The following is a 25143-nucleotide window of genomic DNA, read 5'->3' as shown; positions in this document are numbered from 1 at the left end:
CTAGATGGCGTCAGTAGACAGTCAAACAAACTCTTAAATTCTACAGTCACACATTCATAACAAAAGTAAGGTATTTTAAATGGACAGGACTAATGGGATTTATTATAGGAAAATGTAATCTGATTAAAGTAACACATAACACTGTCATAGTGCCTATACACTTCCCAGTGAAAACATGAGACAGCTTAACTGGATTAAATTACCGTCAGTCATAACTCCATTGTTCCGTGGAAGAAAGTAAATATTACATAAAAGCATTATCCAGATTCAAAATCAAAGCCTACTGTATGCAGCCAACCTAAATGGACAAATTAAACATTAAGCTTTAGCACATTTTAGTCTTTCAAAGGTCTATGACTCTTTTTTTTTTTTTTAAGTGAAACACACACAAAAAATATTTCTACAAATATATAGGCTATTTTGTGATTTTTATCATGGTCCCCATCCACTTCCATTTAATAGAACCAATAATGAGAATGTTGTACACATGAAAACAATGATTTTTTTTGGCATCTATGGTTCATGAAGAACCTTTGGAATGTTTCCATTCCATTAGAATTTTAAATGGTTCTTCTTTTAAGAACTGTTTACTGAAGGTTCTTTGGGGAACAAAAACGGTTCTTCTATGGCATCGCTCTGAAACCCCCCTTTGGAACCTTTATTTTTAAAACACACACACACACACACACACACACACACACACACACACACACACACACACACACACACACACACACACACACACACACACACACACACACACACACACACACACACATCACCCCACTTCCCATTCTGGAAACCCCTCCCTGTGTCACCTCTTTTCGCAGAATCAAGTGAACTTGATGTCTCAGTCGTCGTCTACTCCCTGTTCCAGTTCTCTGGATGTCATTGGCCGGAAATGCCATACTGTACCGTACCAAATGCCATACTGTAGTGACAGTAACTGAGTGTGAGTCATTCAAATGTTATCAAAGCCCTCATCAAAAATACTTCACGCTTGAGATTTCATCACTGTGAATAATATGCTTATAGGTTTCCATGACATTCACTGTCACAACGATGAGCGGGAACCTGATGACATCTATGTCATTTATTCATTGATAAATACTATGATTTAAAGATATGGCAATTTCACCTCAACAATTTTAACATCAACATTATTATTTTGTAATCATACCGCAATGTCTTTTCTTTGTATTTTATGTGAATTTGAACAGAACCACACCCAGTGAAACTTAGTAAACAGTTATTGAGAATTAATTTCAGGTTAAATCACTGATGAAACGCCCCAAGCTAGGTGTGTGTTGATAATTATTATCTAATAAATGTCTTAAAAAAAAAAAAAAAAGAAAGATGTTATGTGAGCATTTGGAAGTTTCAATTGTCTACATAAGTTTTTTTTTATTATTTTTTTTATGGGGAACTTTAAAATTTTGACGCAACTGTGCTTGCCAATATTGATCTATTTATCTTCCAAATGATTTAGCCTGGATGCCAGCCGAACTTAGCCCCGCCCACAACATTTTCAGACTAGAATCTGATATGACGACGTCAGGCTACAAATGATTACTTTCTAAACTACTTTAATTGATGAAAAATCTGGCTTCATTCTATATTCACTTAGTCGAGCAATTAGTCGATATAAATGCTGCTAAGCCTGTTCAAAGTGTCTGTTTACTGTCGCTTTACTGCTTTTGTCTTTATGGCACACATCATTAAAGTTAATAAAAATGGTTATCTCTGTCTAGATCTCTGGCCTAGTAGTTTTGTGTTTGCTCTTCTAGACAGTAGACACTGCCATATAATCTGTGCTCAATCTCTTTGGTAAAAACAAATACAATATAGTCTCCACAGCAAAACTGACAACTCTTTGTCAGACGTTTCAATCAATAATGTGTACATCATAATTGCAAATGCAGTGAATCCTAATAATTCTACAAATAGACCATCTGCTTTTATTGTTATTTATTTATTATTCTTTTTTTTTTTTTTTTTTGCTTGTTTGTGTTGTCCATGATTTCTTGAACCTAAAAAAACTTTTAAAGAGTGTTCTCTTTAAAATGTCTAACATCTAATACTTCGATTCTTGTAACCACAATAATCACGTGGCATAACTGGGATGGTGATGGAATTCGGTGGTTAGTTCTGAAGAAACTATTCATTGCAGTTACATCATAGGCCCCAAAATAATTAGCATTACATTAATTAAACTCAGTACACATAAAACATTTTTTTTAAATAAAATTAAAAAAATGAAATTAAAACAGCACTTAATACAAGACAAGACACAACAAAACAAAGCAAAACAAACAAAAAAACTCAAAACACACACACACAAAACACAACATACAACAAAACAATATAAAATCTAAACAAAATAAAACAAATCTAAATAAAACAACAAACAAAAAACAATAAAAAACAACACACAACTAATACAACACAACAACAAACAAAGCAAAAAACAAAAACAAGCATGCAAAAATGAAAACATAATACAACACTCAACAAAGCAAAGCAACTTAAAAACTCAAAACACAAAAAAACACAACAAAATAAAGCAAAGCAAAACAAACCAAAAAACTCAAAACACAAAAACACAAAGCAAAGCAAGGATAAAACAAACACACAAAAACAAAACAACATAAACTGTAATACAGCAAAAAGGCAAGGCCAAACAAAACAAACAAATAACTCAAAACACAACACAAAGCAAGGATAAAACAAAAAACACACAACAAAACAATCCAAAGCAAAAAACAAACAAAAAAATAAAAATAAAATAAAAACAAAAAAAATTACTTTACTTAGAAAGGAAGGAAAGGTTTTAAAAATGACAAAGAAACCTATACCAAGTTATGCTTTTACTTTTTGATTTGATCACACTGGCAGATGATCAATTTGTTAAACCATATATAAGTAGTTTATGCATTTCAAATAGTGTCTTTATGCTTCGTGACAGAAGTTTATATTAGCATAATTGATCAACAGTACACGTTTCACAGGGCATATTCTTACTGGAGAGTTGTCAGACTCCACGTCTAAGGTGAATTAAGGTGGTACAACAGTTGAAAATGCTTTCTCATAGGGAAGGGCAAGTGATTCTGTCTTTGGCTGAATGACTCTTCTGACACCTGCCCTGGCCTGAGGAAATCTCTATAAAATATTCACCTTTACTTCTCAAAGTGACTCATGATAACACAGAACTTCAGGACTTACTGTACACTATCATCATTAGTGGATGCCATCTCACTGAAATACTGATTGTCTTATAAATATGATTCAATATGATTCAATATAAATATGATTAAATAATGGCATGGAAGACTTTAATTAAAATTAAAATTAAAATATTTCACTCTATGTCCAAACTAACAAATGCCAGTAGTGATTCACAGACTGAAAGTTAGTTGTATAAGGTTATACGTTGTTATATTGGTTGGTTAATATCAGTCAAAATATCTGTTTATTTATTTAGCGTTAAATTGAACTAAAGTGACAGTAAAAGACATTTATAATGTTACAAAAGATTTCTATGTACGTTTGCTTTGTCACACTAACATAATAATATGTAGAGGTATTTAAAGGTCAGGCTTAAAATTGGTGATTAGTATAAGTTTGGTCATTGCTAAAGCTGCCACCGTAAAAACATTATTGTAATTTTAACTGTAAAAGACTGTAAAAATGTGACTGTAAAAACCTGTTAATTGGTTAATAGTAAGTTATATATATGGGGGAAAATTTAAATAGACCTAACCTTACGTTTCATGTAATTTTACAGTGAAGTACTGTTAAATGTACCGTTTTAGACGTAAAAAATAGCAATAATGTAGTGAAAAGCCTTAAACTGACATTCCCAGAATTCCCTGACACATCACATCTGATGGTTTTTAATTTGAACATTTATGATTCTACTTTTTTTGTCAGTTTTATGTTACATCACACTCTAAAAAATTCTAGATTGTTTCATGTTTTTGGTCAAATATGGACAAACCCAACTGTTGGTTTAAATTATCCTATAGATTAACTTCTTAAACCAATAGTTTGTCCATATTTTACCCAAACATGAGTTGAAACAACACAGTATTTGTGTGTGATACATTACATCAGTTTGTGGAAAAAATCTACTTGCGATGAACTTTGATTCATCATGTGGTTTTCTCTTTACCACCACACAGTAAAAAAAAAAATATATATATATTCATGATTTGTTATCACAACTTTTTTTCTTTCGTCAAATCAACTTAGATAATGTGGTTTTAGATAACATAATATTTTGAGATTCTGATGATTAAACCAATCTCCTTCATTGTAGTAACTTAAATTTTTCATTTCAATAAACTCAAAATTTGAAGGCAACAACTTACTTTTTTAAGTTAAACCAAACAACATTTTTATTACAGTTTTAATTATTCTGGTATCCACAACTGCCGATTTTTTATTTTGTATTATTATTTATTTCTGTGAAACTGTATTTTATTAGGTTGTTTTACCTTGCTCACGCCTTGTCTGCATCACACCTACATCTGCAGACTCGCCCATTTTGTCTTTTTCTCTTCGCTACAACTGTGTGTCTGTCAACTAATCACACACACACACACACACACACACACACACACACACACACACACACACACACACACACACACACACACACACACACACACACACACACACACACACCTCCTTTAATTCAGGGGATTGGTAACCACAATAGTGATCATGAATACAGACACGTATTGTTTTAATAGTGATAAGGGCGTTGTCACTGCTGATTCTATATCTTCTTGCCTCTCTGTGACATCTGTCAGATTCTGTCAAGCGAACTGTGAGAGAGAGATCATTAAATATACAGCCCAACAACATTTTCTCAGTACTGGAACTACTCACTAAATCCTGCTGATTGGTGAGTACAAAGATTGGTGAGTACAAGATAAAAGCAAACACTTTCTATTTGTTTTCAGCGTTAAATTTGTCCTTGTCCTCTTATGACCTAGCATGATTCAGTTTTGTGAACAAGCATGGAAATGCTGTCTGAACAGAAATCTAGTATCACAGGCAGTGACTCAGTGACTGACGGGCTTGATAACTTTGTGTGGAAAGTTACAAATGAAGCTTTTTTTTTTTTTTTTTTTTTTTTAACAAATGATGACATTTCCAATGAAGTTTCCTGTGATGACCATCTGCATTAAGAAATAGGCCTAGTATATATATATAATTCAAGGTTTGAAATTATTTTTTGTGTTAAATGACACAGAACTGCAAATAATTATATTGAGTTTCTTTGTTAAATCTAAATCTAATTTCAAATCTAAAGCTAAATCGAGTTTATGCCTTTGGTAAAATTCAGTTGAAAAGTAGCCTATCGTAATTTTTCATCTGATGGTTTACATTAGTGCTTGAGCAGTTTCATAGAAAGTAAGGCTCCCGTTTCCCGGCTTCTCTCGTTGCTAGGCGACGATACAACAACAACAACCTGTTCAAACGGAGACATACGTCACCTGCATGTCAGAGCGCGTTCTCTTCGAACTATCGCTGCAGTGACGACAAGAACGAATCAAAATGTATTTATTTAAGTATTAACTGTAATGAAAGTATGCTGTATGCGTGAAAAAAACGTGTCATGTTATTTAATTTTAGGCTACTTTTCAAATTTACACTGCAAATAATGTTTGTCAGGTAACCTAAAAATAGTTATTATTATTTTCATGATTCAAACATATAATTTATTTCGAAATACTGTAAAAAAAATAAAATAAAAAAAAACTCATTCTTGTTACTGAATTGGAAAAGAATAAGGCCTATAGCCCACTATTAACATACTGTAAAAAAATTGCTGCCTTAAGTTTACTTGGATTTTTAAGCCATTTCAACTTAAATTACATTAAACTAACTTAAAATAATTAGTTGAATCTTGTATAGCTTATAGAAAAAGTTGAATTGATATATGAATGATATATCAATTGATATCTATCTATCTATCTATCTATCTATCTATCTATATATCTATATATATATATATATATATATATATAGCAATACTTTTTTACAGTATGTTAATAGTGGGCTATATATATATATATATATATATATATATATATTATAGGCCTATAACATATTTTGGAAAAATATAAATGGGACGTATATTTCCATTTTACTTGCTCAAATAAAACACTAAAGAAGAGCCTCCTTTTGTTCGTTCATGAGTGTACCTGGCTCAGGTAACCGATGACTCACCTAAGCCCCGCCCACTTTAACTCCCACCTGCGAAAAAGCCTCAGAGTTCAGATCAAACGTCAGTAGTGCGTCGCCTCACAGTTCCAGCATCAGCGCAGAGAAACACAAGCTGACTAACAGAAGACGCCTTTATTGCGGGGATCTATCTTTTTCCACTCTCTCTGGTGGGACTGTAACTTTTCAGCTCGGTACCATCGTCGCTTCGCAATGAGTGTGAGCGTGACCACGGAGAACGTCTTTCTGTCGGCGTTGCAGCCCAATTCGACCGTCAGTACTTACGCGGTCCCGTCCGAAAACGAGCTCGCGCACGGCGGGTCTCACGCAAAGGATGAGGCGAGATTTAAGCGCGTGCACCAGCAGGTGACCATGAGACTGAAGGAGAAGCCCACGCTCCCGCGCCAGAACGGATCCTCGTCACAATACGCAGCCTCAGGTGTGTCCCCGTGCACTTTGATCTCATTGTATTACAGCTACAATAACGCAATAGCCTTTGAATTATTAATCTGCTCATCATCTGACTTTGTGCTGTGCTTTTATACAGTATGCGGTTTCATTTAACAATGATCCGGAGTTGAATTTCATCTTTATTAACTTTTAGGGATTTTTTTTTTTTTTTTTTTTGATTTATCCTTGATTTGATTTGATTTCAAAAGCAAATGCATTATTATTAAATTCACAGGCGCAGTATGAACTGTGTTGTTTACACTTAAGAACACTGTAAAAGAAAATTATATGTTCAATAATTTGTATTTTTGTAATTGATTTTTTTTTGCCATGAAAATGGCCTAGATGCTGACATGGCATTAAATAAAGCTATCTATCTATATGATCAAAAAGTTATGACAGCACATGATTTTACTTTGCTTGAACTTATCAAAATAAGTTAAGCAATTTTTAATACCTTATACAAGATTCAACTCAGTCAGAGTCAAAGTCAGTTTAGTGTAATTTAATTTGAAATGACTTAAACATCCAAGTTGGTTGTACTTAAAAATTTAAGGCAGCAATATACTTTTACAGTGTATGCAAAACATTAAATATTTATGAGACAAAACTGCCTGTTGCAAAACTGTGGTCACATGATTTCTGTTAAATAAACTAAGACAAAACATCACACGGCATTTGTACATAATGCGTGTCAGAATGACAAAGTTGAATGTACCTTTAAGCTAAACTAAGTTGAATACAGGCGACCTTTGTTTCAGTTGATATTAAAAAACAGTGTCATAAATGGTGGTTCGTTCACATCAGGCGTGGTAGATTTAGCTTTCCCCATTGTTCTTGAACATGGCGATCAAAATGAAGGGGATAAAATAGGGTGGGAAAGTTTTGAATTCACGATTTTTTTTCTGCATCAATGAGAATGGATATAAGCAAAGGTTTTTACAAAAAGGATAAATAAGTGGCACTTGCAGAGCAGACAGTAATACAATACTTCTGGTCTGATGTGAATCATTTACAGGGGCGAGTTGAGCAAGGTTCAAGTGTAATCTCAGTTCCTGTTACACGACTAAGTGAGAGTGAAAGTTTCAAAGCTCTCCTTTGAAAAAACCCAACCCACGCTAAACAAAAAAGTGCTTAGCATCGCACAAAAGGGAGGCACAATTTGGTGCCGTCAATCATAATGCCGTTAATATCAATTGCCATGACGGAAAAGCCAAATAATTTAACCTTTCTTTCTCAATGTAGAAAGCCAAACTCTTTGTTTCATTCCACAACCTTAGTGAAACGATATGATTGTAAATACACCCAAACTTCATTATACATTTGTGTGTATACCATCCATTGAATGCACTCAAATGCATTTGCTTGATTTAAGTGGTTAGGACAAAAAGTGGTTGAATTCCTGGCTTTATGAAGGTCTGCCGCAGCTATTTTTAGGGTTTAACCTCTGGTGCTTAGCGGATACATTAACCAGCGGACCCCTGGTTTATGAGGTACCTGCATTTTGACAAGTTCGAACAGCCTTGCATATTCCTGTTACTGGCCCAAGGCTTCTTGGAGGACGTCTTGAGAATGTCTTAACTAGATCTGACAATGGCGAATACCAAGCATACGCCAAGAGTTTGAGAGAAACTATTTAAATTTTTTTTGACATTTAGGTCAAGTGGATTGTTTTAAAGCAATGCATTTTGAACATTCAAAATTTGACTTCTGGTGCAAATAACTCAGTAAAGTTATTTGTGTTTGCATCAGCTATGCACTAGGGCAGGGCGAGGCAGGGAAAAGGGTGTGTGTTTTTTGGGTAGGGACATCGGGAGTGTCCCAGTCATCAGACCGGTTCTGTCTATTCTGCCACTGTTGTCTACAACTCACTCTACACTTATTCACTCAACAAACGCTTATACCACTCCCAAATTCACGTTCTCAAACGCGTGTACATGCATGCCCATAGATGCAACCCCATCTGTTGCTGAGCCAGAACATAATAGTTTGTTGTAAACTTGCACTGCAGTATTTTGTGTAACCTCACATTGTACTTGCAGTGTCATCAAGTGCATATGCTGAGCACACTGACTCGGCTGTAAAGTTACAGACTCGATGTCTTTACGGGGCACGAATCTTCGGCTTTACATTTGAACTTCTGTAACTTATTTCCCACTGCTATCAATAAACACAGACTGTTATGCCATTCAAACAAGACATGCAAATGTACATACTATGGTGTCAACAAGGAAGCAAACAAACTATCAAATAACTTTTGTGCAAGTTTACAAAGTAGATGTACAAACTTATACACACTGGCATCAAAAACATGAAACAAAACAAAGTTGTTTAATTAATTGGAGCAGACATGCATGTATACATACAAACTTGCGTGCAAAAAGCTGTCGTAAACATTACTAAATTTAAACAAAACAACCAATTTGTTTGTTTAACTGCTCAATGAAAGTACAAACATGCATGTTTACATAAAGCTATCGTAAACATGACTAAAGTGAATCAAAACGCATTTGTTTGATTAAGTTCCATCAAAGAAAAAAATGCATGTTTGTGTACAAACTTGCGTACAAAGGCGTCATAAACATGGTTTAAGGGAAACAAAACAACAAAGTTATTTGTTTAATTGTTGTATTAAATAATGTGCATGCATGTTTACAATGCTTACAATAGCTTTGTTCATAGTTGCGTGGATAGTTAATAGTTTCACGAAATTTCATTAGTTTAATCTAGCTGATTTTCTTTGTCAATGCTACCTGATTGGTCATAGTGTTTTGGAGAATTTTTTGGTTTTTGTTTTTAACTAAAGGAAAAAAGTGGCAAAACATTTAGAGATCAGCCATCCTCTTAGAATGAGGATCTTTAATTTTAGCTGGTTATAGTTAATAGCTTCAGTCTATGCCAACCGGGTAATTTAATGAAAAGTTAAGGTCATGAGATTTATTTTCCTGATTAAAATACACTGTAGCTGAGCTGCTATGTGTGACGCTTGTGTTCAGAAACTTGTAGAATGTGATAACACATTGAGAAAGTTCACTGGGAGGATAACTAGTCCATTATGTTTTTCACAGTCAAAAATCCCCATTCCGATGAACATTTCTATTAATTCTCTGTATTTTTCTTCTCTTAGAGTCTGGAGATTATACAACCATGACAAAATTTTCAACAATGAGCCAAAACGTCACCCCAAATTTCAGCTCTAAATCCTATTCCCTCGGCAGACAAATGATGGTAAGATTCTTCCCACTTATAAACATAAATATTTTATTGTTGTCTGCTTGTTTGAAAGACATATAACACATTGAGCTAAGTTAAAGAAATCTTTTTGTGTGTGTGACTGTATGGACGTGTATCTTGTCCAAATATTGAAAATGAGTAATGGAGATTGTGTTAGTTAGGTGTGATATTTCACAGGCCAGCTCTACTCAACAACCTCATATGAAATGTCACAAGCTTACAAATCGCTAAGAGTCACTTTCAGTTATTTTCTTATTGAGTAATACTGTGTTTAAATTTGGGCTGTTGATTTAATGTATTAAAATTGCATTAAATGTATGGCTCACACTTTATATTAGGTGTCTTTAAATACTATCATGTTGTTTTGTAAAACACTCTTGCTGCTATTGAGGTGGGATACGGGAAATGTTAGGGACAGCATCAATAATTCAAACTTAAAATATCACCCTAATGTTTTTGCACTTATCATATATCTGAATTATCTTAATCTTGGGGCATTTCTCCAGAAATATCAATGTGATTTAAAGGGTTAGTTCAGCCAAAAATGAATTCAGTTACTCGCCCTCATGTCATTCCAAACCCATAATACATTCGTTCATTTTCGGAACACAAATGAGGATATTTTAATGAAATCTGAGAGCTTTCTGTCCCTCCATTGACAGGCTACACATCTACCAATTTCAAGTCAGGTCAAGTCAAGTCACCTTCATTTATATAGCGCTTTTTACAATCCAGATTGCTTCAAAGCAGCTTTACAGTGAAAATAGGAAATGAATGCAACAAAGATTGTTTTGGCTGCTCTAAAAGAAAGTCATTGTCCAGTTTAAGTAAGTTTTTGATTGATTGATTTCCGTTGTAAAAAATTATTAGTTATTAACTTAGGGACCTCGGATAAACAGAGAGACTAATATTCGCGTGGATGCCATTCTACTTATGATGTAGCGAGTACATCAGGTGTTATAGGAAGTGTTCCCAGTCCCAGACCTAATTTATGTAGCCTAATAATCATTTTACATGATTTGAATAATAGGAATGTATAATGTTCTATGTGTATGCCAGGTTAAAGAGATGTGTTTTTAGTCTAGATTTAAAGTGACAGAAGACTATTCCTAAGTTTAGGTGCTTAAAAAGGATCTACCACCTGCAGCTGATTTTGATATTCTAGGTATTATCAACTGGCCAGAGTTTTGAGACCACAATAGACAAGAAGGACTATAATGCGTTAAGAGCTCATAAAATTGTCACATGGATTATTTTATTGTTGTCTTTACTACTTTTCTGGGGCTTGAAAGTGGTAGTTGCTTAGACTGTCAATGGAGGATCAGAAATCACTCAGATTTCATTAAATAGATCTTCATTTGTGTTTCGAAGATGACTGAATGTCTTACAGGGTAAATAATAATGACAGAATACATTTTTTGGGGTGAACCAACCCTTTAATATCATTTGTATTGATAAATCATGAATCAACATATGTAATTCGATAACATTTCAATCAATCGATAGCTATAGTTGATATTGTTATAGATATTCAATATTCATCATTTTCTTGTTTCTACTAGGCCCAGCGTCCATCCCAGTACTCTAGTGCTGGTTTCTCATCCCGCTCTGCCATTGATTTCGCCCCAAGAGCCAAAATGAGTTACACAGCAGGAGGAGCAGGAGGAGGAGGAGGAGGAGGAGGAGGAGGTGGCGGCGGAAGCGGGGCATATTACGAGGAAGATGTCGTGGGTGGCGGTTACCAGGCTGGCGGATACCAAGCTGGCGGTTACCAAGCTGGTGGTTACCAAACTGGCGGTTACCAAGCTGGTGGTTACCAAACTGGCGGTTACCAAACTGCCGGTTACCAAACTGGAGGTGGCCCAGTTCAACTGCAGCAGGTCGGTGCAATAACTCGTTCCTTCAGCCGAATGGGGGGCGACCCGGAGACGATGTCGATGCATTCCATGCATGTGGCATCCATACCACGCCAGGCTACTTCTTCTTGGGTGGCACAGGATGACTGCGACGGCAGCCTAGTTTCCGAACGTAATGCCACTTATACAAAACAGGCTTCCGCGAGCAACGGCTATGCCAAAACCTTCCCACGCAAGTCCATGTACACCACTAGAGTGAACGGATTTGAAAGCGGACAGCAGCAGGTCAGCTCCATGACGCTACCGCCCATGAAACGCTCCATCAGCGGGACGCTCGCCTCTAGCGGCGGAGGAGGCATGGAGCAGGAAGTCTACATCAGCCGGCACTCCTACAAAGGCCCCGCCCACCGCACCATCAGCCGAATCAACAATCGGCAAACGAGTCGCACGTCCAATGCCTCATCATCCGGCATGTACGGAAGTGTTGGAGGATTCAATGGCTCCCAGGGGAACCTGGCGCTGGTGCAACAGGGAAGGCTGTCGCGTGCCGGCTCCGTAAAGAGTATGCATAGTGTTGGGAAAGGCATGGATGTGTTTGATGGCATGGATTTCAATGGAAGCACAGGCAATCTAAGCGGGTAAGAACACTTACCTTAGGTGTGTGAAAATAGCGAAATAGCAAAACGTCCAAAATAAGTCAAGGCAAGGAAGAATTTATTTGATTTTATTGTTTTGAGGGTTTTTTTCACTCAGGTGTTACATAAGGGTCATTAAGTTTTTATGCTAACACCAGATTTAATTATGAACAATCTTATCTTTTGGTTTGCGCCCATCAAGTTAATGATTACAAAAAGTAGAACATAATCTAATTAAAGTAATGTGAAAATGTATTTTCAAATTGGATTATATAAAAAAAAAGTCATGGTAGCATAGTAAAATAAATAAATAAATATATATATATATATATATATACCCCAGAGAAGAGAAGATTTTGAATATACTGCTCATTTAACAGCAGTAACTATTAACTAAGGGTGTCTGGTATCCAAACATCTGGAAATTGTCTTTTAAATTACTTTAAAGATGTAAGCAAAAGTAGTATGCTAGCACCGTTAGCGTAACGCACCACTAGAGTAAAACGCAACTTAAAAGTAGGTCTAATTACTTAAAATGCACAAATAACATGTGTTCAACCACAAATTACATGTTTTACCAAACGCTTCTATATTACTGCCGGTCAAAATTCCCTGAATTATGCATCATAGCTATAGTTGAGCCACACTATGTTTTACAACAAACACTGCATATTACTGTTTGCAAATTAGCCTGTTAGCTATTCTCGTTAAAACACTAAGCTAGGTGTGCAAGTATGGCTAACAGTGATTACCCACAGTGAGTGCAGCACTGACCTTTGAAGCAAGAAATTATTCATACTGTGCTTTAACAGCCTGTCAGTACACCCACACTTAGCTTATCTGTCCTTGTTGCGCTAAAACTGTGTGTGTGTGTGTGTGTGTGTGTGTTTGATGTTGCCCAGCCCTGCCTATATGTGTGTAAAAAGTGAAGAGCGAGTCTGTTGCGCAGGCACACCCAAACCAGTCCAGCCACCTCACACTTCACACACCCTGGGAAAAAACACACACACTTCCTAGCACTCCAGCGACATGCACCAGCATACACAAACACACAGAGAGGAATGTCCTCTTAAGCAAAAGTTTTTTTCAAATAATGCTGACTCTTAAAATGGAAGTAGTACTAGTTAAGAAGCTAAGATTAGCTAGTCTATCAATTACTTGACAAAGGAATAACCTTTTTCTTCAAGCTCCACTCTAGGCTCAAATCGCAATGAATAGTGTTATTCTTTAACAATAGTTGGGAACATTGAGAAGAGCGTTGACAAGAAATGATGGGTAGAAGAATTGGGAAACTTGGATTCTAACCCAAATTCCCTACATAAGCTCCGAAGCTCATTGCTAAAGTTCACATGCTATTACGACACGCTAAGAACATTTTGCTAACATTCCCATTAAGTCTCTGAACGTTCAAAACGTACAGTTTTTTTTAAATATTTTTTCTTGGTTATGTGAACATTAAGGCAAACATTCCATTTGATCACTCTTCAGACATTATGGGAACGTTACTTTAGGGTGTTCTGAACATTCTGAAACAAGAAGTAACAAAAATGGCAACGAAAACATTTCAGAAAAAAAAAAACCACTCAATGAACGACGTATAAATAACGTTTTTGTGCTAATGTTTTGAGAACACAAGACCAGATATCTTTGAGCAAACATTTTATTAGTGTTACTGGAAGAACGTTGGTTCATAACTTTTAAGAGAACCTTGCCAGAACGTTAGCTAAAGTCCTGAGAAACGTCCCTGTTAGCTGGGTAAAATTTTAAAGTCCTTGAAGAAAACCTACAATATGAACATACACAGCTAAGCAATATCACCGTCTTTACAGGACACATTTACTAAATAAAAGTTACTTTTTTTTTGTATAGACTCAACAACATGGACATGCCTTCTGCCATTAAATATCTTGATCAGTCCGATCCTGGCCTTCAGATGATGGGAGCTGCCTACATCCAACATGAGTGTTACCATAATAATGATGCAAAGAAACAGGTATGCAGTTGCTTTTCATCTGGAGAAACATTCAACTGAAATGTGTAAATGTGTCTTCGATTTGACTAGAACGTCTGTGTTTCTTTCAGGTGAACCAAGTGGAGGGAATTCCTCGCCTGGTGAAGTTGTTCAACAGTGAGAACCAAGAGGTGCAGCGCTACGCGACCGGCGCCACCAGGAACCTCATCTATGAGAACATGGAGAACAAAGTGGCCCTTATTGAAGCCGGCGGGATCCCCAAGCTCATACAGGCCCTAAATGATCAAGACGACGAACTCCGCAAGAACATCACAGGTGGGCGTTTCACTCATGTTGTTCTAGTTAAATTTACTGCCATTATAATTGCCATTGGAACACGTGTTTTTCATTATTTTGGCCCTGTTTACACCTGATATTAAGATGCGTTTTGGTTGATCGGATCATAAGTAGACGAGGGAGACACATACCCATTTACACCTGGTGTTTTAATCCGTCTCTTTTGTCCACTTTCAACCACTTCTGTCCTGATTTCTTCAAGGGGAGGGTCTATGGGTGGGTAAATGTATGGGTTATTTCAGATCTTCTGATCTAATATACAAAATAAGCTTGCGAAATGTACATATGAATGCGCACCGAGACCCCGTCTGGTTTAAATCCCATCTGGCTTGCACGCCTCCCATGAAGTTTACGCGTTAGGTCAATAGACGGAGAGTAGACGGTCTTTTGAGCATTTACACTATAAAAGCAACCCGGTCAAATGTGTTTTCGACTACCTCTGGAAGTGGTAGCTCAAAATGTTTTAGACCCCATTTACACCTGTATTTAGCACCGTCTACTTGTGATCCGATCAACCAAAACACATCTTAATACCAGGTGTAAACAGGGCCAATGACGCAAACGTTTTCATCTGTGCTTTGATTGTGAATTTGATTTCTTGGGCTGCATAGCAAAGCTTAATTTTCACACGAGAAGCCTAAAGGGCCGGTCAAATTTACTTTTTTTCGACATGTTTTGGATTCAATAGAAATCCAAGCGATCAGGAATTTCGCTTAAGGATGAAAGTTTTCGTCATGCAGATTTCGTAATAGGTTCAAGTTGAGCACATGGATTGATCTGTTTATCAGCCTCTTGTTTCACATCCTCTTTTACAACAGGCCTGCATAAAAAATACTCTGTAACTCTAGTTTAGGTTCCAATTCTCACTATCAACTAGTTGCTTATTAGCATGCATATTAATAGGATATTGGCTGTTTATTAGTACGTATAAAGCACATATTAATGCCTTATTCGGCATGACCATATTCTACATTTCTAATCCTACCCAATACCTAAACTTAATTACCTTACTAACTATTAATAAGCGGTAATTATGAGTCTGAGGCAAAAGTCATAGTTATTACTTAGTTTAGAGAGAGAATTAGACCCTAATCTAAAGTGTGACCAACACTTTATGTAGATTATAGCTGAGAGTTAAAGGGATAGTTCACCCAAAAAATAAGTTCTTGGTTTGCATAAAAAATTTGATTTACGAAACATTAATCTCCAACATTAATCTCCAAATATTAATCTCTAAAAGACCTTCATTTGTGTTCCGAAGATGTCGGTTTGAAACGACACGAGGGCGAGTAAATGATGACAGCATTTTCGTTTTTGGGGGAACTTTCCCTTCAATGTGCAATCACATGATTCACAAGTGAAATTTGAGAAATTTTGCAGGGAAAAAAGGTCCATTGTCTAATCGTGTAGCGATGTATGAAGCGCAGCTCACACACAGAAGTCAACAGGTTTTTTCAAAGTCAGTCTAGATGTGTGTATATGTAGGGCGTTGACCGATCTCTCAGGGTTGCATCAAGCTGCATTAATTATTGCTCAGCGTTGTCTCGACATGTGCCGTGGAATGAGCGGACTCCTGTAGCGAAGGTTCGTGAGTCAGGTTTATGCCAGTGCTTACGGCTCTGTGCGTGTCTGGATGTGCAGGAACATCAATAAACATGTATCTATGAGAACACCACTACTACATGGGCACAACATGGGGGCTTTTAGGAGGATGACATCATTACGAAAGTCAAGGAGGATGTAAATCATTTACATGCAATTTCAATTTGTGATTTTTGATCTGTTTTTTTTTCTCTTTTGTTTGTTTCCTTATCAAATTCTTATCTATTTCCCATGGCACTTTCCCATGCTCTTTTCCTCTTTATCTGTCTCTCTCCTGCTCTCATTCCCTGTAGGTATTCTGTGGAATCTGTCCTCTAAGGATAACCTGAAAGAAAGGTTGGCACGGGACACTCTTACCGATTTGACGGAGAAGGTTCTGATTCCTCTCTCTGGCACTGGGGAACAGGACATCATTGAGCTGAGCGCCTCAGAGACCGACATCTTCTACAACACCACTGGCTGTCTCAGGTACACACACGCACACAAACACACACACACACACTTTTTTGAGTTCCCCTTTACTACTTCCTGTTCCTATAGGAACTTCATCAACTTCAGTGAATGAAAATCCCCTCTAGGCACGTCACTGCTAGGAAACCTGAGAACAAGAACACTTAAGAGTCATGTTTCGATCCAAAACCCAACCCGAAAATAAATAATATTTTAGGAAATTTTAGGATTGTTATTTTTAGACCATTGTTATAAAAAAAAAATGTAAGACTGTTATATTTCGAAAATTCTAGAAAATGAAGCCTATATTTAGGACTGTTATTTTTATTAAATTGAATTCTAGTTTTAGGACAGTTATTTTGTAAAAATATTTTTATTATTATTATTTTATTTTATTTTATTTTATTGGAAAAGCCTGTTTTTTAACACTTTGGGTTGGGTTAAACTTTATTTTAAGGTGACAGTTACATTGTACTTACTCAAATAAGTAATATTAATTAACTAAATGTACTTACTGTAGAGATACAGTTAGGGTTTGGTTTAGGGTTAGTTACTTGTAATGATGTATAATGTACTGTTATTACTATAGTAAGTAATTGTAGTAATTAATAACAACGTCACCTTCAAATAAAGTGTTACCCTTTTATTTGTATAATTTTTTTTGAAAATTACTGAAAATAAAGCTGATTTTTGGGACTGTTATTTTTAGAAAATTAATAAATAAAGCCTATTTCTATTTATTTTAAATAAATATACTATATATATATAAGTATATTGAAAATATACTTTAATTGAGAGAATGTAACAAGACTTACCACTGAGAATAATGGTGACTACAAATAAATGTATTTAAAAAAATTAAATATATACAGTATGTTGCAATCAGGGTGTGGCAGATAGCCATGGGAATGGAGTGAGAATATATAACGCATAATATATCATTTGATATTTCAATTTCAAATTGAAATTATTCAATTTCTAAGACATTATTTCAATCCTCTGCTTCCTTGTACAGGAACTTGAGCTCAGTGAACGAGAAGACCAGAAAACAGATGAGAGACACCAATGGCCTTATAGATGCTCTGGTTGGCTATATTAAAAAATCCTGGTTGGACCCTAAAGTGGAAGAGAAGGTAATTGTGTAACACACATTTTTAATTTCTGCCTTTGTTGTTGACTCTGCTTGCAAATGATGTGTTTACATGGCCATTCATGTGTGTGTTCCTCTTTCAGGGTGTGGAGAACGCGGTGTGTGTGTTGAGGAATCTGTCCTTTCAGCTGTACAGTGAGATTGCCCCCTCGGTTCAGCTGCGTTTGGAGGGTCCAAGCCGAGCTGAGGGCTCTTCAAAAGGAGAAGCTATGGGCTGCTTCACCCCTAACAGCAAGAAGGCCAAAGACGTAAGGAAGAAGCTGCTTTCAAATTCCTGTTTCCTATTTCAAAAACTAAAGCTTAATCTCATATTTAATTTTTTACTTCCAGAGACAAAATCAGGACCTCGGCACATTTAAAGAAGTGTCGCGGCAGCCCAAAAACATAGAGTGGCTCTGGCACCCTGATATAGTGGATGTGTACAATCAGGTGCTTCAGCGCTGTGTGGTCAACTCGACCACACGAGAGGCCGCAGCCGGAGCCCTGCAGAACATCACTGCCGGAGAGAAGAGGGTAAGACATTTACCTCACTTCATCAGTTATGTTGGCTCCAGCTACCCAGAATATGTGAGAAACTTGCTAGAAATGCCTACATCCAATGCCAAACATCTGGGGCATCTAGGGGTGTAACGGTTCAAATTACTCACGGTTCGGTTTTTATCACATTTTTAGGGTCACCGTTTTCGGGTAGTTTGCTAAGATCCAAATAATTATTAAACAGCAAGTACGAACTATGCAAAAGCGGATACCCTTCCAGTGCACTCAGTGTGCGAATTCACTCACTCATTTTGATTTACTCCCTCAAGTGAACTAATGGACTAATGTAGGGAACAGTGAATGAGGGTATAGGGAGCGATTTCAGGAACAGCCTTAATGTTTTGCTAGAAAATATAGGAGAGGTATTGGACTTTATACTGACACCTACTGGTGTGGATGAATCATACAAAACCAAACCTTTTATAAATACAAATACCTATGTAGAAATGTTTTTTTTGTTGTTGTTGTTTTCTGGCGTATTTGTCGTCCTGATTAAAGAGAGATTAAGAGTCCACCACCAAGTCTCTCTATTAATTAAATAGAGATCAATCCTTATTAAAGTTACAAAAGCTATTTAGTCAAGAGCAGTGAGTGATTTCTTTGTCTTTTGTTGTTTGATTAACAAAAAAAATACAGACAGCAGGAATATAAGGCTGTCACTTTAAGACATAACGCACAGATCCAGTACATTGATACACTTGCATTGTCTTTCTTAACTGTTTCAAATTCACTAAAGATATAACCGACTTTGTTAGCATGTCAAGACGGGGCATGTTGACATGATTTTTGTGTGAATTTGTCCGTTCAAGTGCAAGTAGAATTCAATTTAGTATTCATGCGCTGTCTGAGACGTGTGTGTTTCGGAAAAGTGCGCACAACCGTCTGTCTAGCAACCGCCTATAGTAAATGCATTTCAACTATTAAACTTCTCTTTTTCTTTTTTTGTATCTCAGTGGGCGTCCATTATGAGTCGTGTGGCGTTAGAGCAGAAAAGGATGTTGCCTGTCATTCTGGATCGCTTAAAGACCGACAACGACGCAGAGCTCCGTTCTCTCACCGGCTTCCTCAGAAACCTCTCTCGTCATGCCAAGGACAAGAACGATATGGGTGAGGCTTCCTTCTCTAGCCACAAAACTGGAGTCAATCGCACCTCTGAAGCATTAGAGAAGCTCATTGCTCAATTTCTTTCACTTTAGCTGTACAGGCGGTACAGCTCTTGGTCGACAAACTACCCTGCGACGGTCGCCAGAGGGAGCCGTCAGGTGACGTGGTGATGAACATCTGTGGAGCCCTCAACAACCTGGTGACCAGCAGCATGGTGGCGGCACGGGACATATCCTTCTTCGAAGGTCTGTCGAAACTGATGGGCATCAAGAACACCCATGACGGCAGGTAAAACAAAAATTCATCCGACTATACAACAATCTCTCAAAATTAAATTACTTCCATACTAACGTTGCAATTTAAATTTTCACCCAGTCCTTCCAAACGTAAAGCTTCCACAGCAGCGGCGACAGTGCTAAGCAACATGTTCCAGTACAAGAAACTACACAAAGATTACAAAAGTGTAAGTGTTATGACCATATAAATGATACACATACAATTTTTTCTTTTTAAATCTTTTAAAAAATCTACGTACACTCACATATTCTACATGGAGCGGGTCTTGTGCAACAAATACGCCTGTAAATAGTGTGCAGCAGTCGGTTCCGGAAGAAAAAACTCATTTTCTCTAAAAGGAAATTGAAACTTATACACCTTTAAAGACAGACCTACTGTGAGCTACGATGTTGTTATGGATTAACAACATCGTTGTTAATTTGCTTCTGCTGAAGACATCAGGCCACATTATTTCAGCTTATTTTTTAAATAATCGTGTTTAACAGTGGAATTCCTGGTGAAAAACTACATTACCCATGATGCTGTACAGAAAATGAGAAGAAAAATCAGTCTAAATAAATAGCTCTTTAGCTCCGCCCACTCCCATTAAGCACTGCGAATACGTATTAAGTTGATCTCTCTACACTCTCAAAATATTTAAATGTTTATATATACATAAGTATTTTGCAATAAACTTTAAAATATATAGTTTTTATACATATAATCAACGTTTGTAAATGAGTAGTTTAATATTTCTCCATCGTTTTTAATTTGATAATGCTGTTTGCTTCATGGGATTGTAGTTCTTTCCCTAACTAAAGAAGTTTAATACAGTCTTGTACCTTTGTGTTTTTGTCCGATTTTATTTAATTTTTTTTGCTTCAAATCAAAGTTTGTAGTGTTGTGATTCACCTCAAAGCTTATTGGTTTGGTTCATGGCTTATAACTTTTCAACAAAGACTATTTTAAAATCCTTATGGGAAAAATGAATGACTAAAAATACTTCAGGAACCAACACTGCTGAAAAAAGGGGCGGATAATGCTGCAATCTATTGAGTATTTCTACAATGGTATTGTGAACTGATTCATCCGCGCCAGTAGGTGTCAGTATAAAGTACAAGATAACTGTTGTATTTTCAAGTAGAACACTAAATATTCAACTTTAGTGCATATCTGTTCCCACACAGTAGCATGACTACGTCAGACTTCGTACTTCCACTCAATTTCATTTCGCTTCTGTACTCAGTCTGAGACAGCGTCATAGCTTTCCGTTTTCCTCCGGCCTGAAAACAGCCGGGCCAATCAACGAACAGAGGGCGGGCTGAGAGCCGTGACGTAGACTCTGATTGTACCGTGGATGCATAGATTTACTTCACATAATCTGCAAAAGTCGTTCACAGCTATGTTCACTCCGGTATTTCGCTCGATGGTTTTGTTTTCGCATCATACATGTGTTTACAGTGGAAGTTAGATGCGGCTGAGCCGGCGCATAACACACGCCATAACCAAACGTTATGTGATTGGCTTACGGGTAACCAATGATTTTAAACTTCAGACAAGCGCCCCCCCCGCGAGAGAGAAAACGCTTCTCTATTATGCCATTCCAGACTCTGTCTACGAAGCAAAGCGAACGAGCAGAGTTTGGTATTACCAGGCTACCCACACAGTGCTTCATTCATGAATCAAATCATGTGGTTTGACAAATCATTCTCTTTTTCTACGATTTTTGAAATGTGTGAAAATCCCATCTATTTACACTGAAAGAGCAACTCGAGCCATATCTACAGACCAGAATATCATAGAGACTTGGTGGTGGACTCTTAATCTCTCTTTAATCAGGACGACAAATACGGCAAAAAAAAAAAAAAAAAAAACATTTCTACATGGGTATTTGTATTTATAAAAGGTTTGGTTTTGTATGATTCATCCACACCAGTAGGTGTCAGTATAAAGTCCAATACCTCTTATATATTTTCTAGCAAAACATTATGGCTGTTCCTGAAATCGCTCCCTATACACTGTGCACTGGAAGGGTATCCGCTTTTGCATAGTTCGTACTTGCTGTTTAATAAATATTTGGATCTTAGCAAACTGGGAGTTCCAGTACTGAAAAAAAGATTTATCTTGAACTCTGTCATTGAAACTATCAATAAACCTTAATTCAATTCAATTTAATAACCAATTAAAACGGTATTTATACCTGTATGATATTACGCTGTAGCCACATTGGACCAGCGGTTGGGAAAATGAATAGATGGATGATTCAGCTGCGGGCGCCATCTTCTGGTCAGACGCGGGAATTAATTCGTCACGCGACTCTCGCAGTGCCATATGGGTATTCTCTAGCCGTTGATTGTACATCGGTTATACACTCGTTATTGCGGTGCATTATGGGATTGAATGAGTGCACTCGATAACGGCCACTATGGTTTCGAACATCTAATCGCTGTCCCATCAAATAGTGGCCTACTTAAGTGTATATGGGGCGATTTTGGACAGTCTAAGTATTGAACTTTGATTCATAACTGCTTCCACACCATTTATGCTTTAGTCATGAATGACTCAAATCATGCGGTTTGACAAACCCACACTTTTCTAAATGATCGAACTTATGATTTTTGAAAAGTGAGGGAAAATCCCATCGATTAACATTGAAAGATGTAAAAAAGCCATAAATAGAGAGCAGAATATTATAGACATGGCAGTGAACGTTTTTGATGTGGGCCAGTCAGCAATACCCTAGCAACCACTAAGAACACCCTAGAAACCACATAGCAACACCCTGGAAACCACTCACAATGCCAGGAGCGACTTACACAAGTCCTACTCGCATTTACTTGACAAAATTGTAACTTTTAAGTATTTCTATCCGTTTCAGTCAGCTTATAAAGACCCACCCACAGAATGTGTCCGTTTCTGTTTGTGTTTAGCATGTTACGTACTAGTACAGTTGTACATCACAGTTGCTGTCATTCCCGCCCTGCCCTCTAGACATTTTCCAGTAATTTGCAGACAGTTTAAAAAGCAGCATGCACACAAACATTCACACAAACGAACACCTATCATACTAAATAATCAAAAGCAAAACAGCCTGCTTATTTAAACTATCATATTGGAGTTGCTTTTTTTCCAAAACACACAAACAACCTTGTGTTTGATATGGGAGGTAGAGGTTCAGCCACACCTGAAATGGGGATTTCAGGTGATTTCCTTGTGAGCATGTCCAAACACACCATAGAACGCCACGGGTGAAAGAAAAAAACCATGTTCTTTCTTCTACCTTCAGATCTGGGATGGTAGCCATGTGTTGCTACCTGGTACAACTATGTGCCTGTTTGGATTCAAAGTGTCACTCACTCCTGTGGTGTTTTCTGCTTGTGTTTTACAGAAAGGGTTCGTGAAAGAAGACTTTATAGAGATCTAAACCGACCAGATTGTGAAATAGGAAGATATTTAATAAGGACAATGGATAAAGAAAATACGAAATACTGCCAGAAGTGCAACATATATTTTGAAACATGAAAATGTGGATAACACATTTAGCCTTTTCCCCCCCAAAATCCTCAGGGATTTATTGCAATATTTTTTGTCTTTATTTTTTTTTTTACTGGCTATTGCCTGTATTTCTTTTCTTTCTTTTTTGTATTATAGGACCACAGACTATCCATGATATAATAATTATATCCTGGGAATTTAATCACTCTTTTTAAAATAGTTAGATATTTGTAAAAAATATATATAGATATATATGTATTGTAATGGTAGGGAAGACAATTTTGCATGAAAATTGTAATTGTAATATTATAGATTATTTGAGAAGACTGTCATATGTCTTATAAAACACATAAATATTGTAAACACAGGCCGGAGAGATTCAGGCTGTTAATCAGCCTTTTTGTCATAATAGAGTTGCTTATTTTGTTACTTGGCTGATTCAATTCTAATGGGTTTTCTTCTTCTTTTTTTTTTTTTGGTTCTTTGATGTGTGTACAGAAATTGTGTATCATTATTTCCTGTACAAATGATATTTGAGGTTTAATAATAACTATAATGATATGAGGACACATGGCAAAATACCATCTGAATGTTTGAATGGAAATGTTTTCATTTAAACCTATTGACTTAATGGTTGATGCCACAGGGATCAGAGATTGTTTTTAAATAATTTCTGTTCATTTAAAAAATGTCTTATTTTTCATAATTGTATATGGTGCAATATGTGCATTATTTTGACTGTAAGCAACTTTACTCACATGTAGTGTTTGTTTGTTTATTCACAACTTTTTTTATCATGGTTGCCAAATGTTGAATGCTTGGTTTGGGTTGCTGTGTTTTCAATTTCTATTTATCTGTCAAATTGTTAACACAGTCTAATAGACTGTTATGAGTGATTTGCAATCTTTAAAGCTGCAGTCCGTAACTTTTTGGGGTTAAAAATTATCCAAAATAAATTTGTACATAACCAGTCAGTGTTCAAAACTCTCTGCTTGCCTTAGCTCGATTCAAAACGGTAAGCTTGTAATAATGGTACTAAAAGGTTCAAACGACAATCACCAGTGACAACTAGACCCGTTGTAAAACGCAAAAGACTTCGGACTGGCTACAGAAAAAAAGAGACTGCCACCGGCCCATGCGAAAACAAGGATAATATCGGAAGGGCATTAAATGTAGTCACGCAATGCTGATGTTGTTAACATTAACATTTTGAGAACAAAGTATAATTTGCGCGGTTTGACATGATATGATTAGCAATCGTTACATTTAATCAGCATGATTTACTGCAATGCTTTTTTCCCGTAATAGTCAGAACAAAGTGGATGTTACTTGTTCAGATGACATTTTCCGGTAAAAATTCTTATGTTGGTCATACTTCCAAAAAGTAGAATCTGTGATTGCGAATGACAGAATCCACACCGGCGCGGCGACTGACAGCCGCACATTCTCCTAAAACATTGGATTCATCCGCGCTGTGCCGTGCCGAGGCACAACCCACATAAAGTTGATAATTCCGTAAATAACTGCAATTGCAGATTTCGAACAGAGATGGCGACAAAGAGGAAAAACTGCGGACTGCAGCTTTAAATATCTGAGACTTTGTTTTATTGGATCAAGAGTTGATCATGCAGAGGCCTTGGACTTTCTGGCCTTAAGGAATGCATGGAATGTTCTCTCTCCAAAGCCTTTGATGATCGAATGTCTAGTATGTTTTATAATTCAGTTCAATTCAGTTTCATTGTTAAATGCATGTGCGCGAGTGCCATAGATCTATGTTTATGTAAAATACACAATAAAAAGGAAATAAAGTGA

General features: G+C 36.7%; 1 protein-coding gene across 3 annotated transcripts; it reads left to right on the top strand.

Annotated features, from left to right (window-relative positions):
- The first annotated feature begins 4759 nt into the window (after positions 1 to 4759).
- pkp3a (plakophilin 3a) lies at positions 4760 to 25143 on the top strand. 3 transcript variants are annotated; one of them, XM_082160427.1, is made up of 13 exons: positions 4760 to 4909; positions 9812 to 9912; positions 11481 to 12412; positions 14279 to 14402; positions 14492 to 14696; positions 16613 to 16787; positions 17785 to 17902; positions 18003 to 18167; positions 18250 to 18432; positions 19410 to 19563; positions 19653 to 19848; positions 19936 to 20023; positions 23225 to 25143. In XM_082160427.1, exons 2-13 carry the CDS (start codon positions 9832 to 9834, stop codon positions 23258 to 23260), a joined length of 2457 nt encoding a protein of 818 aa, XP_082016553.1. In that variant the 5' UTR covers positions 4760 to 4909; positions 9812 to 9831; the 3' UTR covers positions 23261 to 25143. The 3 variants fall into 3 exon arrangements, with proteins under 3 accessions (XP_082016553.1, XP_082016552.1, XP_082016551.1); XM_082160426.1 differs by having other exon boundaries at positions 4769 to 4925; XM_082160425.1 differs by lacking the exon at positions 4760 to 4909 and adding an exon at positions 6290 to 6673.

This window comes from Leuciscus leuciscus (genome assembly GCF_965113295.1).
Source record: "Leuciscus leuciscus genome assembly, chromosome: 25".
NCBI lineage: Eukaryota > Metazoa > Chordata > Actinopteri > Cypriniformes > Leuciscidae > Leuciscus > Leuciscus leuciscus.
The sequence above is the reverse complement of the archived record's forward strand: the minus strand, read 5'-3'. Positions and strand labels throughout refer to the sequence as shown.